Source organism: Bufo gargarizans, chromosome 1, assembly GCF_014858855.1.
Source record: "Bufo gargarizans isolate SCDJY-AF-19 chromosome 1, ASM1485885v1, whole genome shotgun sequence".
NCBI classification, from domain to species: domain Eukaryota; kingdom Metazoa; phylum Chordata; class Amphibia; order Anura; family Bufonidae; genus Bufo; species Bufo gargarizans.
In genome coordinates, this window is record NC_058080.1 from 79,746,825 (window position 1) to 79,765,575 (window position 18,751).

Here is an 18,751-nt window from a genome sequence, read left to right on the forward strand (position 1 = left end):
GTGATTCACTGACATGTGAAAGCGGCCTTAGTAGTGTTGGCAAATGGGGCTTGTGAATCCAAATGAAGATAAAGTATTACCATCTTGTGTCTTGCTTTGAGGTCTCAAGGACAGTTTAACACTGGGTTCACACCTGAGCGTTCCGACAGGAGTGCTCTGTATGCGCGATTGTACCGGCGTTTACAATCGCGCATACAGAGACAAGCGAACGCTCATTGTCGCGCGTTCCCGAATGTCTATGTACGGGAACGCGCGACAAAACGCCCCAAAGAAGCTCATGTACTTTTTTGAGCGTAGGGCGTTTTACAGCGCGATCGTACGCGCTGTAAAACGCCCAGGTGTGAACCATTCCCATAGGGAATCATTGGTTTCTCCTTGTTGAGCGTTTTACAGCGCGTAGGAACGCGCTGTAAAACGCTCAGGTGTGAACCCAGCCTTAGAGTCCCCTGGACAACTTCCCATCTTGCCCTCCTTGCCCTGTTGATACTGTGTTCCTTTGTCCTAACTATAGCCTGTATTACAAAGGCTGAGGGTCGACCCTCCTAGGAATGCTCGTTAGCGATGATCTGCCTATATACAGTAAATGTGCTGCCGATTACCCGATGAACGAGCGAAACACTCATTGGAAAATCACGGCAAAAAAAATCATTGTTTGCCGACAGCAGATCGTGCCGTCTATTTACGCTCTGCTGCCGTGAAATTATGATTATGTATAGGGACGAGCGATGGCAATAGCGATACTGTGGAGGAGATTTACTTACTGACGAGCAGGAGATTCCATCCCGACAATTGTAAGGCTCATCTGTAAGTGTAATACAGCCCTTAGTGACCTTTACCTACATATGCATTACCCTGGCCAGCGTATTCCAGATCCAAGGACGCCGTGCAGATAAAAAGATGCATTTCACTCTATGATCTGAGTGTACATTGATTTTCTTTATCAAAACCTTGTAATGAGACTGAGCAGTGAGAACAGGCGTCTGGGGTTGCAGAGGACAATTCCACCCTCTCCTCCACATGGGAAGCCAGACACACCTCCCGTCCAGCGCAGAGCAGCTATTACATGACAGGCCTCTGTCATCAGCATGGAGCATGCACTGATAAGACTGTGCAAGAGGCTTCTCTCCCTTATCAGTTTCCTGATTGGAAAGTGCTGATTGCACAGACTGGGGTTAGGGAGTTAGGTAAGAAGGCAGTGCTAATCCACCAGGGGAGGGATGGCACAGTGTCACCTGGGTGTGTGGGCACAGATATAAGTGCTCACAGCATCCTTCCTCTCTACCTTCCCCTGCCTGCAACCTCTTCCATCAGAAGGTGAGTCACATTTTAACTCTTGTATGTGGAGTCACATAATTACTAGATGCTCTGAATTATCCATTGTCTAATACGGTCATTACCGTCGTCATTGACTTGCTGGAATGAAATCAGTCCATACTTGCGGTAAAACAGTGTACAGTATTTGTAGACTTCTTACGTTTGCTATGTTATATCGGGGTCGGGAGCCTGTGGCTGTCTCCTTCCTTTGTAGAGGTATGCTGGGAGTTGCAGTTCGAGATGCAGGTGATGCTGCACATTACACCAAAAAATTATGCTATTCGGTTTCGCAAATATTATGTACTTTAGATGACCACGTGCAAATGAGGCCTCATGTAAAGTTTTGTTTAGTTTTTTTATACTGAAAAGTTATGATTAAAATAATACAAAAATTAGCAGTAGTGGTGACAGTAGTAGTAAGTAATAGTTGTGGTAGTAGTGGTAGTAGTAAGTAGTAGTAGAAAGTAATAGTGGTAGTAGTACTATAAGTAGTAGTAATAGTGGTAGTAGTACTGTAAGTAGTAGTAATTGTGGTAGTAGTACTGTAGGTGGTAGTAGTAATAGTGGTAGTAGTACTGTAGGTGGTAGTAGTAATAGTGGTAATAGTATTGTAAGTGGTAGTAATAGTGGTAGTAGTACTGTAAGTAGTAGTAAAAGTGGTAGTAGTGCTGTAAGTAGTAGTAATAGTGGTAGTACCTGTAAGTAGTAGTAATAGTGGTACTAGTAGTAATAACAGTAGTGGTAGCATTATTTATATTGTCCCTTGACAGATTTATTGTACGGTTGGGCTGGAATCACACATATAGTTTTTGATGCAGTTTTGAAAGCCAAAGACATAAGCAGATCAAAGGAAGAAAAAGAATAAAGGATTAATACTTCTCCAGTGTAAAAACATCACCTAAAACTGCAAGGAAAAAAAGGAGTCCAGCTCCATTTTTTTTTCTGTATGAGCACATGTAGCAGAAGTCAACTTTTTTAGGCTGGATCCGCAAGTGCATTTTTTATTTGTATTTTTCTTGCATTTTTTTTTATTTATTAGCCAAACACAGGAGTGGATGCGAAAGAGAGGAGTTAACCCTGCTAAGCCTTTATCTAATAAACATTCACAGAATTCAGTTTTACAGGGAATGAGCTGGTTTACTTACTGTGCCAAGTAAAACCGCTTGTAAGACAGAGTAGTATCGTAGGGTGTGCCACATGACAAACGTGCTCCGGCTACATCTCTGTAGGCATAAGGGATACATTCTCTATTGAGATGAGCCTTTATCTGATTATATTACAATTTCTTTCATCACGTGTGGATCCAGCGAAGCCGGGACGGCGCTCGCCTATTCCACATTCCGGCTGCTCATTAGAGCACTTTACAGGAACAAAGGGGACTTAGGTTACTTGCTATGTGTCCTGTTTGCTTACATCATAGTCCTTTTTTTAATTGTTTTCCTACTGCCACATAGTGGAGTCTCTATAGTTTTGATTGACATGTGATATATAAGAAAATGCTTCTTACAGAAAATTTCCTGAAATGAATTTTGTAAAATAGGAAAAAATGCCCTATATGAATAAAAGATGTTTTGTGAGACTATGTTTTAGATTTTTCTGAGATTTCGGCCAAAAATAATGTAAGCCATGCTGGTTAGTGTGCAGTTGTGAAATGTATTCTCTCTTTTTATATATATATATATATATATATATATATATATATAACCACATGAGAGGAAAGGAAAGCTGGCTTAGTTGTCCATAGCAACCAATCAGCTTCCACCTTTCATTTTCCAAAGGAGCTCTGAAGAATGAAAGGTGGAATCTGATTGGTTGCTATGGGCAACTAAGCCAGTTTTCTTTTCCAACAGTTTTGATGAATCCCCCCCGGTGCACATAACAACCAATCCGGTTGCTGCTTTTATTTTCAAGTACAAAATCTGGAACCCAACTGGTTGCTATGGGAGACTGCCTCCCCTTTTTCCCTGCACTAGTTTTGATAAATCTTCCAATTGTGTTGTGGCCATTTTAGTATTTTCAATGGCAAGTATAGCGCCACTTGCAAATACTGGAACTCTCAACAACACCCTGATGGCCCTTATTTTATGAATCTACAAGCCCATGTACATAAATATTAGCGCTTATCATTAGTAGGACTACGTTCATCCGTCAACAGAGTGTTAGGGTTGTATTACACCAAAACATTAGCTGACAGATATCTGACACATTTCTGACCAATCATTGGTCAGATGTCCTATTACAAACACAGAGCTTTTGTTATACACACCAACTATTGGTCTGATTGGACAGATATTGGTCAGATAATCTGCTGGTATAATACAACCCTAACACTCTGTTGACCGGATGAACATAGTCCTACTAATATGATCTACTGTATAATTATCACTTAATTAAATTTCCAGAATTCCAGAATAATTAAGAATGTATTTGTGGGTTATGCACTGGGTATAGGATGGCATAGTATTAATTGTAATAATTTAATAATTGCTTTCCAGTCATTGTCTACAGCTAGAAACATGGACAAAAAGGTACTTGGTAACTTATGGTGGAGGACATTCGGACAGGGTTATGCTTTTTAGAGTTCTTGGCTTTCTGCTGGGAGAAGGGGCTTCATGATATTGCTGCAATTATTTTATTATATATTTTATGAATATTTATTATTGTATAACTAAGAAAATTGTTGGTAAATTTAGGGCTAATAGATCATCAATATCAGATAAGTGGGAGTCCAACCCAGCATTCACTTGAGTGGGAGCTGAACTTCAGTACCAAGGCCACTACATGGTGCATGGAGCCTTCTGCTTCCACCTTTAGCCACCCTTTAGTTTCCAGACATGGAGGCTGCCGAAAACATCTGATTGGTGGGAATGCCAGGTGTTGGATCTTCACTGATCTGACATCTATGACCTATCTGAAGAAAAGATCATGAACATTTAAAAGCAGGAATCTCCCATTAAGAATGGAAATACATAGCAGTTGTATATGCTTTCAGCTCAGCAGAATGAAATTAGGGACTCACCTAATTGTCCTCATACAAATTCATTGTTTCTAGGCAGCAAAGTGCTGTTTACACAGCAGGATCTGCTGTCCAAAAATGATGATTGGGGTGTCCGCACCAAAGATCATTTCACCTGATGAACAAGCATTCTGGTTGTTCATTGGCTCATCTGCGGCACCTTTATATGGGCAGATTATAGAGAACAAGTGCTTGTAGGAACATTCGTTCCCGCTGCTCTGCCCAGTGTAAATGCACCTTTATTCCTATCTCCACATTAAAATATTCATGTACACTCTGCTCAGCTGAGCATACTTGTTGATGGACTCAGGTGAACTGGCTGTCTACCAAATCAGTGGTCGGCAGACAACTATTGGATATGTGTGGACAGCTTTATTTAAAGGGGTTGTCCAGGTTCAGAGCTGAACCTGGACATCCCTCCATTTTCACCCCGGCAGCCCCCCTGACATGAGCATCGGAGCAGTTCATGCTCTGATGCTCTCCTTTGCCCTGCGCTAAATCGCGCAGGGCAAAGGCATTTTTCTGAGTTCCGGTGACATACCGGGCTCTCTATGGGGCTGACAGGCAGCCCGGTGACGTCACCGGCACTGATGGGCGGGATTTGGCTCTGCCCTAGCCAGTAAAACGGCTAGGGCAGAGCTAAAGCCCGCCCCTCAGAGCCGGTGACGTCACCGAACACACTGCTGGGCGGAAGTTACCGCCCGGCAGTGTGTTATTGAAAACACAAGAGCCTGTGCCTTGCGCGATCTATCGCAGGGCACGGGAGCGCATCGGAGCATGAGATGCTCCGATGCCAGGCTCAGGAGGGCTGCCGGGGTGAAAATAAGGGTATGTCCGGGTTCAGCTCTGAACCCGGACAACCCCTTTAACTTCTTTGGCTTCATTTTTTGGCTAAATAAGCAAACATCAGACTCTATTCTGAGTAGATAAAACTTTCATGTTGTCCTGATCCAACTACACAGGTGGGCACAGAAGTTACATTTTTGTTGGCCAATGAATCTCATGTCTAGGCGGACAAGTAAAACCTAATCAATCCTAGTATGTTGCTGGAGTGGCGAAAATATGACTGGTCAATGCTTATCTTTCTATAAAAATATCCAAATGGCCAAGCCAAATGGTCATATTAATTTAGGAATCAGGGAAAATTGTTATACAAATGATGGGTCTATGACTAGCATCAGGTAGGGTCTTGGCATGATTAAGGTTCTAGATTATTTCAAAGTTATTCACTTTTTGCTATTGTCCATATCAAGAGAGAGGATGTCCTTATTTTCTCTACAAAGTCCCATCCACCTGAAAACTTTCTATTGTCTCATTTTCAATACAAGGTGCCATGATTGTGCAAAAATGTATCATGCAGTTAATTAATAACTTGCCCAGCAGGTTAAGGGAGATAGTCTAGGTGGAGATGGCACAGGCTATAATGAAAACAATGAGGAGAATGTATGCTTGCATTCATCCATCTCAGCATTGTTGTCACAATGGTTTCCACCCTCGATGGAATATTTTCCCAGTAACAGTACATTCTTAAAAAGTCACATTGGTTTAGCCTATTAAGTTATATTGCTTATAAAATTGAGATGGGTTCACGTACATACATTATGGAGGACAGAGAATCAATAATAGTTTTCCTTAAGACAATCAACTAGCCATTGGCTATCATTTGCCAACGTTCTTCTTCAAAATACCTCCTGGAAGCTAACTACTTGCCACAGGCAAATATTGTTCTCATATAATCACTGGAGAACAACTTCCCTTTACAAATCTGTGTCCCCAGGTGGTGGCTGTACCTTTTTGAGTGACCAACCTCGGGGATGGGCAAACTGCGGCTCTCCAGCTGTTGTAAAACTACAAATCCCATCATGCCCTGCTGTAGGCTGATAGCTGTAGGCAGACTGGGCATACTGTGAGTTGTAGTTTTACAACAGCTGGAGAGCTGCAGTTTTCCCATCCCTGTCCTATACCACTTGTACAAGTTGCCAATCTATTAGTTCAACAAGAAGAAGCACCATTTTTGATCCCAGCATTGACATTTTTGGTCCCTCTTATGGTCATGAAATTACATAAGAAGAAAATTTCTAATGAGTTAAATTATTTAGTGTCACAACCCCCAATTTTCTTATTTCTTGTTAGCATAAAAATGCTGTGCAATCTCTAAGAATTATGTTATAAAGCCAGGAGAAGCTGAGCAGATTGATATATAGTTTTGTTGGAAAAGATTCAGTTAGACTTTTAACTTCTACTTATTCTGGGCTTAGGAATCATGTGGGCTGTCTTAATAGTGACTGACAGCTGTCTCTTTAAAGTGTACCTGTTTATTTTTAATATAGAGTATTGGCAGGGATGTTAAACATGTTGGTAACATACAATAACGTAAAAGGTCTTCCTAGCAAAGCTCTAACTGAACTTAGCAAAGGAAGAGTCCTTCCTCAGTCTTCAACATCTACTAAGCGCTGAAGACTCCTGTGTGTAACAAGTCAGATAGGCAGCGTGGTGGGCAGTGATAGGGCACATGTACATAGTCAGGGACTGGGGTAGTGACAGGAGGCAGGCTGGAAGCCTCAGACACAGGCGTCTCCAGTGCTCAGTAGAACTCAAGACCGAAGACAGACTTTCCTAAGGCTACGTTCACACTCGCGTTTTGGCTTTCCGTAATGGGCTCTCACAAGCGGTCCAAAACTGATCAGTTTTGCCCTAATGCATTCTGAATGGAAAAGGATCCGTTTGCCTCTGATCAGTCTCCATTCCGCTCTGGAGGCGGAAATCAAAACGCTGCCTGCTGCGTTTTGCTGTCCGCTTGACGAAACTGATCCAAATGGATCCGTCCTGGCACACAATGTAAGTCAATGGGGACGGATCCGTTTTCTCTGACACAATCTGGCACAATAGAAAACAGATCTGTCTCCTATTGACTTTCAATGGAGTTCATGACGGATCCTTCTTGGCTGTGTTACAGATAATACAAATGGATCTGTTCATTACGGATGCAGACGGTTGTATTATTGTAACTGATCCGGTTTTGCAGATCCATGACAGATCCGCCCACAACGCGAGTGTGAAAGTAGCCTTAGAAGTGCTCAGTTAAAGCATCTTTCCTTAAAAAAGTATATTACAAAAATGTTGAACATTCCCATCCCTACACTATAAATTACAGTTTACACTCATCCCATAAATCTATATATAAATCTGCTCAGCTCCTTCTGCTCTATAACTTGTCTGCATTTTTATGGAGACGGGTTCCCTTTAGTTCCCTCCACCACTTTGTGGATGTATGATATAATGTACATGTGGAAGTCCATATAATGTACATATGTAGATGCTTATGTACTGCTTATTCACGTCTCAGAACAGTCCTAGCTTGCAGCAGGGGTGCTTTCCTGCCCTAAAGGTGATGGGTCATCTCCCACGTTATTGCTTAAGGTTTCTGGATGGTGAATGGGTTCTTTTGTACAGGAAGGTGGAGTGCTGGCATTTATCTGTGACAGTGGTGTATAATTGCAGGTATCTTTCTCCTATTAACATTCACTTTTTTCTTTGCTCTCAGACAATGGCTCCGTTCCCGGAATTTCAGAACCATATCTCAGAGGACAAGGGCAATCTTCCCAAGTACCCTGATCTTCCTCCTATTAGTAATGCAGACCCTCCAAATGGTAAACATCATTATTATTATTAACTACGTTATTAACTTATTTATTAAAGGAAATTTGTAATAAAAAGAATAAAAATAAACTGACTAATTTAATAATATGTGTTCCTGACTTTTACAGATATAACCTTTTCAGCCCTAGCATTGCTGTTATGGCATGTTTGCCACGTGAAACATTGTGTCACCTATATGCAGAATACTGCTCCCTACACCAGTGTCAGTTGGCTGGTGTGCAAAGGGATGTGACAAATAAGCTTCTCCCACAGTAGTAACATTTAAAAATTAAAGCTGAGTTCCTTATAGAACCAATGTAAATTAGAAAATAAGAGGTTTATACATGTTTAAAGGCTATGTTTCATGATTGCATTTACTCATTTTGGGCCTTAAAATAATTTTTCAATTGGTCTTTATTAACAATTTCCAACAGTTTTTATTATACAGGGTTAAGTTTTAATCTATTAGCAGAGTATCTTTCTTTCAGTCCTTACCTCTGAATTCCTTATGGCTCATAAACACTCATTATCAAGCTTGTAAGAATCTGGCTTAGATGAGTGTTCATGAGCTGTCAGGAATTCAGATATACGGGTTGTCAGAGCAGCAACCTAAAAGCAATAAACTGTGTACATAGATTGAAACCTAACTATGTAGAACATAAACTGTTGAACATTTTTAATAAAGATCATATGAAAAATTAAAAAATTAAAAAAATGTAGCCCAAAATGAGTAAAATGCAGTCATAACAAATTTCCTTAAAGGAGCTCACAGCTTTTAATTTAACATTTTTCAAACCCTATTGGCACTGATTTCCCATCCTACAGGATGGACATCAATATAACACACAATGACCGGAATTTATTTTTAATGCATCAATCTTTAAGACGTGTATTCATTGTATTTCTGTATTTCCTAGACAATGTTAGTACACATGACCCAGAGTCACTACCTCCAGCTTACTCTACTGTGGCATTATGCAAAGACACATCTGAAGAGGAACAAGAGTTTGACCCATGGGAGATGCCAGAACTTAAGAGTACTGGACCAAAGTGGTCAGGTGGGTCTAGTATGTGTGTGTGTGTGTGTGTGTATCTGATATTTCTCATTCTTCATGTACATTTTTATTGAAAGACATTTTTGTTTTACAGAAATGAATACAAAACAGCGTATCCTAACAGTTCTGAAGTCCATCACAAAATTTGTCCTCTTGTTGGCTTTATTATATTTCTTTGTTTGTTCCTTGGATGTATTGAGCTCTGCCTTCCAACTGGTAGGAGGTAAGAGAATACCACTGTCCACTTACAGTTATTGATTTCCTATTATGACACCAAGCAATAGTGAGGCAGATTTACTAATCCTGTTTAAAACGTAAGGCAGCCATACTCATTGCAGCCCCATTACATCACCTATGATGCAGATTTTTTGGGATCTACACTTCTAAACTAATTTGACATTAATTAATTATAGGAAAGGCTGCTGGAGATATTTTCAAGAACCACTCTATACTGACCAATCCTGTTGCTGGACTAGTGATTGGGGTTCTGGTGACTGTCCTTGTACAGAGCTCAAGTACATCGTCATCTATTGTGGTCAGCATGGTGTCATCTGGTCGTAAGTATCTTATACGATATGCTGTTCTTGGGGTGCTGTCTTGCAAAATGAGCAAACTTATGTGACATCTGGGCAGTATCAGGTTGGATGACGATGCAACCTAAAATCTTTTCAATTATGAATTCCATCCATGATGTTTGCTCAGATTCTGTTGCGTCTGAGGTTGGTGACGTTGCAATGGCATCAGCTTGGGTTGATGCAGGAGTTTATAATTAATGTAACAAAGTTTGAGAATAGCACTTAAGTTGTTCTGAAGATTACAACATAAAATGAATGTTTTTTGTACAATTGCTTGTGTTTTGACAGTTCTTACAGTTAGGACAGCCATTCCAATCATCATGGGAGCCAACATTGGTACATCTGTCACAAACACCATTGTGGCTTTGATGCAGTCTGGTGACCGGAATGAATTCAGAAGGTACAATGCCTGCACTTATTATGTCAAATGAGGAACCAGTGAAGCACATAAAGTTCTTTCCTGCTGTAGTTAGATGACATACTACCAGGGTACTTCATTATCGTCCATGAAATGGACTTAAAAAAAATACTTGAGATAGTTTTACCCATTATGTTCCTCGCTATTTCAGTATGTGAGCATCTCATTAAATAAATACATTTCCTTTAGATAACAGTTTACATACCAGTGGTGGTCCATGCAGCATTTGCTTTGCGTATTACCCATTTTTGTACATTCAGTACTTGGGAAACCAGATCTTGGGACATGCCCCAAGAATGAAACTAAGTGTAGTCACATTGTTATATAGCGGTGGCTTTCAGATTAGAGCCTAATGCTATAAAATGATATTATCTCTTACGAAAGCTGTAAATTCAGAACTATAAGGAATTAGAACTTGGTGCAAGCATTTATAGAGGGGAACATTTACAATGTATTATAATTTATTATTATGCTCTAGAAGGAAAGCAAAAAAATATAAAGCGAAAAATATCCAAACTATAATAGAGTGAAAACCTAAAAGAGTCTGGAGTCTGGACGGATTGTATGTAACCTGCAAAGTACACTATGTAGATAAAGCTACGTGTTCACATCTATAGCAGCAGATTACGGCACAGGGCAGCCTGCCAGATTTCGCTAGATCCAGCATTGCCGGATTCTAAAGTTCACTGCTGGATCCCCATTGACTGTAGTGAGGTGCACGCAATGGTTTTTGTTCCGGCCGTCAACTAGCATATGTGCCGGATCAGGTAGCCAGATAAGCTTGCTGCAGATTATATTGGACCTTGTTCAAATATTTGCTTTAAGACCTCATACACATAAACGTTTTACTACTCTATATAATCTCCAAGTCATACTTAGTAGGGTTATAGGTTTCTGAGTGGCCCTATTGCACCTTCAATTTCATAATGAGAGATGCACAACCGATTAACTACGAGTACTGCAGAAAGAAATGTGCCTTTTTCCTTTGGGTGCCATATTATATAGCGCTTCTTTGAGAAGAGAATAGCTCTGTAATATGGTGCTGTACGGAGTACGATGAAACTGCACATGAGGTGCCTACAGCTCCATAGTCGGAGCTTCAGGGACTCCAGTGTAATGGCTGTAAGTACTAAACTATTTTATAACTGGTTCTTCCTTACAGGGCATTCGCAGGAGCCACGGTGCATGATTTCTTCAACTGGCTCTCAGTGCTGGTTCTACTGCCTATTGAAGTAGCATCAGGATATTTGTTCCACCTCACCAATGTCATCGTCAAATCTTTCAACATACAGAGTGGAGAAGATGCCCCAGATATGTTAAAAGTTATCACAGAACCCCTCACTAAGGGAATTATTCAGGTATGGGCATAAAACGTAATTGTTGATGCAAATGTAATTCAGTTAACGATGATATTCAATATAGCTGTAGACAGACTGCTATAGTAAATACCAAAAAGTGTCATTGACTTCATCTGCTTTATCCTGAAATCTCCATTTGTCTTATTTTCTTGTGTTTATGATATACAGGTAAAACTCGAAAAATGTGAACATCGTGCAAAAGTCCATTTATTTCAGTAATGCAAATTAAAAGAAATTGCATTAATGCAGCTTAAAATTCGAATTTTGTGAAAAGGCTCAATATTCTAGGCTCAAAGTGTCACACTCTAGTCAGCTAATTAGTCCCCCTGAGCAAAGGGTACCTCAAAATTGTGACTTTGGGGTTTCATAAGCTGTAAGCCATAATCATCCAAATTATAACAAATAAAGGCTTGAAATATCTCGCTTTGCATGTAATGAGTCTGTCTCATATGTTAGTTTCACCTTTTAAGTTGCATTACTGAAATAAATATACTTTGCACGATATTCTAATTTTTCGAGTTTCACCTGTATATAAATTTGATACAATTAGCTATATTAAAGGGGTGGCCCTACAGTATGTCTACCTGTCATTCATCATAAGAAAATGAGGGTTAGAAATGTTTGGATCTGATTAATAATGAATCAAAATGAAAATGGTGCCACAAGAAAGCATGGAATTATATTTATTGGGTAAAACTGCTCTTAGAAGGATTTTTCTAGAATTGTGACACTTTTTAACTAGCCCTCGAAGGCTTGTGACATATAAAAAAAAAGAATCATACTTACCTGCTATTTTTCACTCCATTATGGTACCTTGGCTTTGTTTGGCGATCTTCTACTCCCCAGTCTGTTTACTTCTGGCTGGGGTATGGATGTTGTCAAGTGCGACACCGCAGCCAATCACTGGCCTCAGTGTGGATGTGTCACCAAGTGGCATCTGACCCGGCAGTAATGTGCCACTTGGGGACGTCACCAGCTTAGGCTAGTTATTGGTTGCAGCCGGGACCAGAGTGCCAGATCTTAATGGCAGGGAGCAGGAAAGCATGAGTTTTTTCATTAGGTACCACATGCTCCAAGGGCTAATTAAAAGGGACAGAATCCTGCAAAACACCTTTAAATTTCAGAGTAGCGAAATAAAATAAAAATATACGTATTTTTATATTTCCTCCTTTGTTGTATGGAGAAGGCCAACCATGAACCACCGGCCCCAATGGAGCAAATTAGCAAAAAGTCAAGTTAATTTCATTGCATTAAACATATATCTTCATCACTGAGGCCGTTCGAACACATTATTTAAAAGTTAGCCAAACAGGCAAATTTTGACCATCTTTGCCATCGTCTTTTTAAAACTTAAGCAAGCAATCATTGATCGTTCACCACATTCAGCATTTCATATTCTACCCTTTTATTTTAAACTATGTCCATAATCTACTAGTTCAGAGTTCAGTCTGGCATGTTGATGGATACATGAACAATCGGGTGTGTAACTGATCGGTTGTATGGGGCTTGATCTTAATGATGTGGCCAGCTTTACTTATAGCTTACACATACTTGCATTGGATTACCTAAAGACATCGCACTTAATGTGTTCTTTTCTATTGCAGCTTGATAAGAAAGTCATTCAGGAGATCGCCAGTGGGAATCCAGCTGCTCAAAATATGAGCCTGGTCAAGAGAGAATGTGGATACAAGGTAAGAAGATATTGTCAGATTGTAATATACAATGGAGCACTACACCTGACAACCACTACGTTTTCATATATTACAAAATAAAAGAGCTATGGGCCCTTGTATATTGCTGTATTAGATAGCTGTATGGGGCTGAAACTGGGCAACCTATAGCCTGTTATAAGCCTATTGCCTTTGATGTTATAAACAGGCAGAGTTTTTTTCTTATGAAAAAACATGGCATACTTCATTACATTATATTAGGGAGATATTTACCCTAAAATAATTTCTTCTAGGGGAGTATATAGTGTCTAACAAAATCACCATATGATGGTCCATGGAGTTTATAGTACTTTGTGTGCCTGAGACCTTAACCACTGCAGATGCAGTGCCTCAAAGTCCTCATCCACATCATTTATATAATCTACCATCTGCAAATTATATCATGTGGTATTGATGTACCACCTGCAAGCCACGTACAATCTACAAGTCATACTATAAAATGTACCATCCACTAGTTATATCATATTATATACCTGCTACTAATCATATCATATATTGTACCAGCTACTAATCATACGATGTGCCATCTACAAATCATATTATAGGTCATCTACCGACCATACTATATGATGCACAATCTACTAGTCATATCATACAATGTACTATCTATTAGTCATACAATGTACCATCTACTAGTCATATCATACAATGTACCATCTACTAGCCATATCATATGATGTACCAACTACTAGTTTCATCATATGGTGTACCATCTACAAATCATATTATAGGTTGTGCCATCAACTAGTCATATAATATATTGCACCATCTACTAATCATATGATGTACCATCTACTAGTAATAAGATATGATGTACCATCTACTAGTCATACCATGATGTACCATCTATTAATGATATGATGTACCATCTACTAGTCATACCATGATGTACCATCTACTAATGATATGATGTACCATCTACTAGTCTTATCATAGTAACGTACCATTCACAAATCAAATTAATTCTGTTTTGTGTGTCATAATGCATTACTCCTGTAAATCTGCATGGCTCATCTACTTTATGGAATATAATTAATGAACTGCAAGAAAAAAAGCCATGTGGCAGTGTAGTAAAAGTATTACAACAACCTGTATAATAATGTACGTCCATTCTTTTATACAGGAATGGATAAATGCTAGTGTGCCTGGTATAGAGGACTGTACTGCCAACAGAACATGCTGGACAGATGAGAATAATGTGACATGGACAGAGGTTTCTGAAGCTGTGAAAATCAGATGTAAGTTATTCTATTAATGTAAATTCATACCTAACATCTGGTGGTGTTGGAGGCTTAGCCTTCTGTTCCTTTTGGAAGGAAAGCAAATTTTCATAACCAGAGGAAGATTGCCAGGGCTGTATAAGACTCCTAACACATCTCCCTCTCTGTATCTCATTCGGTTAGAACTTATTCATACCCGAATCAAATTTCTTTGTAGCTTTGGACAAATTGGATAAAAATCTAATTTTGAGAAATTCACAAATTTTTATCTTAATTCAGTATTGGGAAAATAGATGAACTAGATGATTTTGGCATTGAAAAAAGGCATGAGCCTAGGACATTTTAAAACAATTTAATAACCAGATAATATGGATTAGAAGGATCCATTTATCCTTGATTATTTATTCAATAAACTGTTGGAGGGATGACTGATCATTGTAGTAACTGTTCCTATATGTGTTCTCTTCCAGGCTCTCACATCTTTGCTGGCAGTGACCTCCCTGATCTAGCAGTGGGACTCATCCTGTTGGCCTTGTCATTGTTAGTGCTTTGTTTGTGTCTGATTTTGATTGTCAAGCTTCTAAATTCTATGCTAAAAGGACAAGTCTCTGTTGTCATCAAGAAGATCATCAATACTGGTAGCTATCAGTGACACAATGTTCATGTAGATGTCTTCTATGGTGTGGAAGTTGTCTTGCATTGTTGACATTTCCTCTCTTGTTTTTTCCATCAAGACTTTCCCTTCCCATTCTCATGGTTGACTGGATACTTGGCAATGCTTGTCGGTGCAGGAATGACATTCATTGTGCAGAGCAGTTCCGTCTTCACATCCGCTATTACTCCACTTATTGGTAAGGAGCATTTTTTTGATTTGAGAGAACATACCGTACTACATGGTTAGAGTATTCCTGCTTCCTGTTATATCTTGGCTCTTGTTTCTTGTAGGTATTGGAGTGATTAGCATAGAGCGGGCCTATCCTCTGACACTCGGGTCTAACATTGGAACAACAACCACTGCCTTGTTAGCGGCACTGGCCAGTCCAGGGGAAACTTTGCAGTATTCTGTGCAGGTGTGTTTTATAGCACTTCAATGACAAATCATTTTGAGATTTTAGAACTATCCTCTTACAAAAAATAAAATAAAATAGGTAAGGATTTGAAAGAATATATGCAATTACAGACTGAGGAACAACATTTGGCTCAAGGCTACCTATGACTGCCCAGATGTTGACATCTAAAGATACTATTGTCAACCAACACCAACAGGGAAGTCAGAGCCTTAGTAAATGTTTCTACCAGATCATTGGCAGCTAACACAAGAGTAACAGCCATATCAACTGATCATATTTTTCGGGTATATTAACACGAAGCAGATTTGCAGTGGAGTTTGCCACTCAATTCAAGCAGGAAAATAAGCAGCATTCCAGTACCAGTAAACTGGATTAGATTTCACCAAATCTCACCCACAATGCAGAAATAATCTGCAGTGGAAATTGACCTGAGATGTAGATTTTAAATTCCCTTCATGTCAAATGATGCTGTGGATTTGCAAGGTATCAAAAAATTATCTCAGAGACAAATCTGCATGTAACTTATGTGGATTTTGTAGCAGAGAAGATTACATCCTTTGGGGACATATCCCTTATAGTTTTTTTTTTCGTTTTTTTCTATTGATTTTCATTGTGATTCAACCTCATCTGTTGTAATTGAAAGTGGCTGACAACCTACAAAGGGTTGTGGACCTCTGGTCTAGATGTTACTTTCTTTAGAAGGTAACTATGGATGAGTGAATTGACTTCGGATGAAACATTCAAAGTAGATTCGCTCATCCCTAATGGTAACCTTAAATATAACCCTAAATGTTCTCTGGAGAACTTCTCACCAGAATATCCTATTTAGCACTAAGGAGTGCCAACAAGGATGAAGTAGGCCATCTGTACCTTTAAAGAGGAGTGATCACTTGTATTACCTTATCTGTGCTCATTGAAAAATAATTAGCACCCTAAAAAATAATAGAACCGCAAGACCTTGTAATGACTAGTAAGATAGTAAGATGTTGCATCTTTACATTCTATAAGGGGTTATGGGAAGGCGTTGGGCTGGCAAGATCTCCTTACCAGGAAGTTTGGACCTTATTCTTGCAATGAGTCAAACCATTAACTGTACATACTGGATACACAACCTATCAAGCCTTTTTTAAAGTCTCAGAGACAAATCTGAAATTAAACTCCTTAACAAAGCTAACCATGCCCACTCCTCCCCCCCAACACCCCTCACACTTTTACAAACTGGAGTGAGTGGTGTAAAAACATAAAAGGTCACAACATTTTTGTGCTCCTGTTTTGCAACTCTTTGAAGTCAGAATTCTGGGGAAAAACAGTATGATAAATTCCCTTCAAAGTGTTTTCTCATAGTTTAAATATGTTTCTAAATAATATATTTTATCATATTTTGCAGATTGCATTATGCCACTTTTTCTTCAACATATCCGGAATAATTATTTGGTATCCTATCCCCTTCATGAGGCTACCAATTCGCATGGCCAAAGCCTTGGGGAACAAGACAGCTAAATACAGATGGTTTGCTGTTGTTTACTTGATCCTGTGCTTCTTCTTGTTGCCCCTGGCTGTCTTTGGCTTGTCCATGGCCGGATGGCAGGCACTGGCAGGAGTCGCCATCCCGATTGTGGTTGTAATTATCGCTGTAATCATCCTCAATGTTTTGCAATCCAAATGTCCCAGAGTGTTACCAGATTTTCTAAAAACCTGGGACTTCCTCCCCAAATGGATGCACTCTATGAAGCCTTGGGATAGCTGGATGTCTACCGTCACTCTGTTTTGTGGTCGATACTGTTGTTGTTGTTGCAAGAAATGTAAGCGTTGTAAGTGTTGCCAGGATAAAGAAGATGAAGAAGCGTCAGCAGAAAAACCCCAGGCTATGGAATGTCATGAAAACGCTGTAGATCTGACTGATGAGCTCCCATCTAAAGATCAAGGAAGGACTGTGGACCTCACCACCTTGTAAGACAAGATCTCTTCTAGGGACTACACCAAATGGACTAAAACCTCCTACTCACTGGAGTTCTGATCAAATCACTATTTATTTTGTGACCAGAGTGGTTAAGATAAAAAAAGAACACATTTTTGTGGTAGTAATTATGTCTTTGTCCATTTCTAATCACTGGCAGTATTGTAACTAGGTTATGCTGTAAAGATCTGCTATGGACTAGTGAATATTTGGTGGATAGAATGGAGAGAACTGGAGAAAAAACTAATAGGGTTAATTATCAAACTGGTGTAAAGTAGAACTGCCTTAGTTGCCCATAGCGACCAATCAGATTCCACCTTTCATTTTGGACAGCTCCTTTGGAAAATGAAAGGTGGAATCTGATTGGTTGTTATGGGCAACTGAGCCAGTTCTACTTTACACCAGTTTGATAAATGACCCCATAAATGTATGACTCAATAAACCTAATTATATCAATCCATATAAACAAGGAAAGACATATTTTCAATGGTAAAAACCTAAATCAGACTGTGCTATGTACTGTGTACATATTAATACAAATGTGTGAAATCACTCAACCCTTGTATATAAAGAAAACGAATATTCTACTGTATTATAGATGTAATATTTTTACCATATATTCATATTTCTTATAGATTTGGCTATTGAGGCCAAGCCAGAACCCATGTACAGTTGCCATATGTTCTAATATGTAATAAATATTGAGATTCGGAGTTAATTACTGAATTGTTTCAGCTTTTGTTAATCGCTGGTGATGGGGATTTACGGTATGCTGATTGCCAAATTTGGAGTCTGTAAGCATTTTTTTATGGGGTAACTTTTGCCTCATAGGAGTTTTTAAATTCTGTATTAACACATTAGGATTTTATGTTAAACTGTATGTCTGGACCTTTTGTAAAGGGCTTGTCCGGGTTCAGAGCTGAATGTAGACATATCCCTATATCTCCATTACTCTCTCATTTCATGCTCTGATGCTTTCCTTTGCCCTGCGCTGAAACATGAAAATACTTTTTCTGGAGATCTGGTGACGTACTAGGCTCTCCGTGGGGAAACTAGGCGGCTGCTTCCACCTAGCACTGAGCCCGGTGATGTCACTGGTAATAATGGGGGGGGGGCCTTAGCGCTGCATTAGCCTGTAAAACAGCTAGGGCAACACTAAGGCCCCTTTGACACGGGTGAGATTTCCGCGCGGATGCGATGCGTGAGGTGAACGCATTGCACCCGCACTGAATCCAGACCCATTCATTTCAATGGGTCTGTGCAGATGAGCGGTGATTTTCACGCATCACTTGTGCGTTGCGTGAAAATCGCAGCATACTCCTCTTTGTGCGTTTTCCACGCAACGCAGGCCCCATAGAAGTTATTGGGGCTGCCTGAAAATCGCAAGCATCCGCAAGCA

At 39.7% G+C, this 18,751-nt stretch overlaps 1 protein-coding gene across 2 annotated transcripts; it reads left to right on the forward strand.

Moving 5' to 3' along the window:
* The first annotated feature begins 1,078 nt into the window (after positions 1-1,078).
* Positions 1,079-17,607, forward strand: LOC122930642 (sodium-dependent phosphate transport protein 2B-like). 2 transcript variants are annotated; one of them, XM_044284192.1, is made up of 14 exons: positions 1,079-1,314; positions 3,810-3,842; positions 7,875-7,980; positions 8,887-9,027; positions 9,119-9,247; positions 9,438-9,581; positions 9,888-9,999; positions 11,180-11,375; positions 12,980-13,066; positions 14,229-14,343; positions 14,796-14,963; positions 15,060-15,176; positions 15,271-15,395; positions 16,783-17,607. In XM_044284192.1, exons 2-14 carry the CDS (start codon positions 3,831-3,833, stop codon positions 17,347-17,349), a joined length of 2,019 nt encoding a protein of 672 aa, XP_044140127.1. In that variant the 5' UTR covers positions 1,079-1,314; positions 3,810-3,830; the 3' UTR covers positions 17,350-17,607. The 2 variants fall into 2 exon arrangements, with proteins under 2 accessions (XP_044140127.1, XP_044140207.1); XM_044284272.1 differs by lacking the exon at positions 3,810-3,842.
* Positions 17,608-18,751: the final 1,144 nt, after the last annotated feature.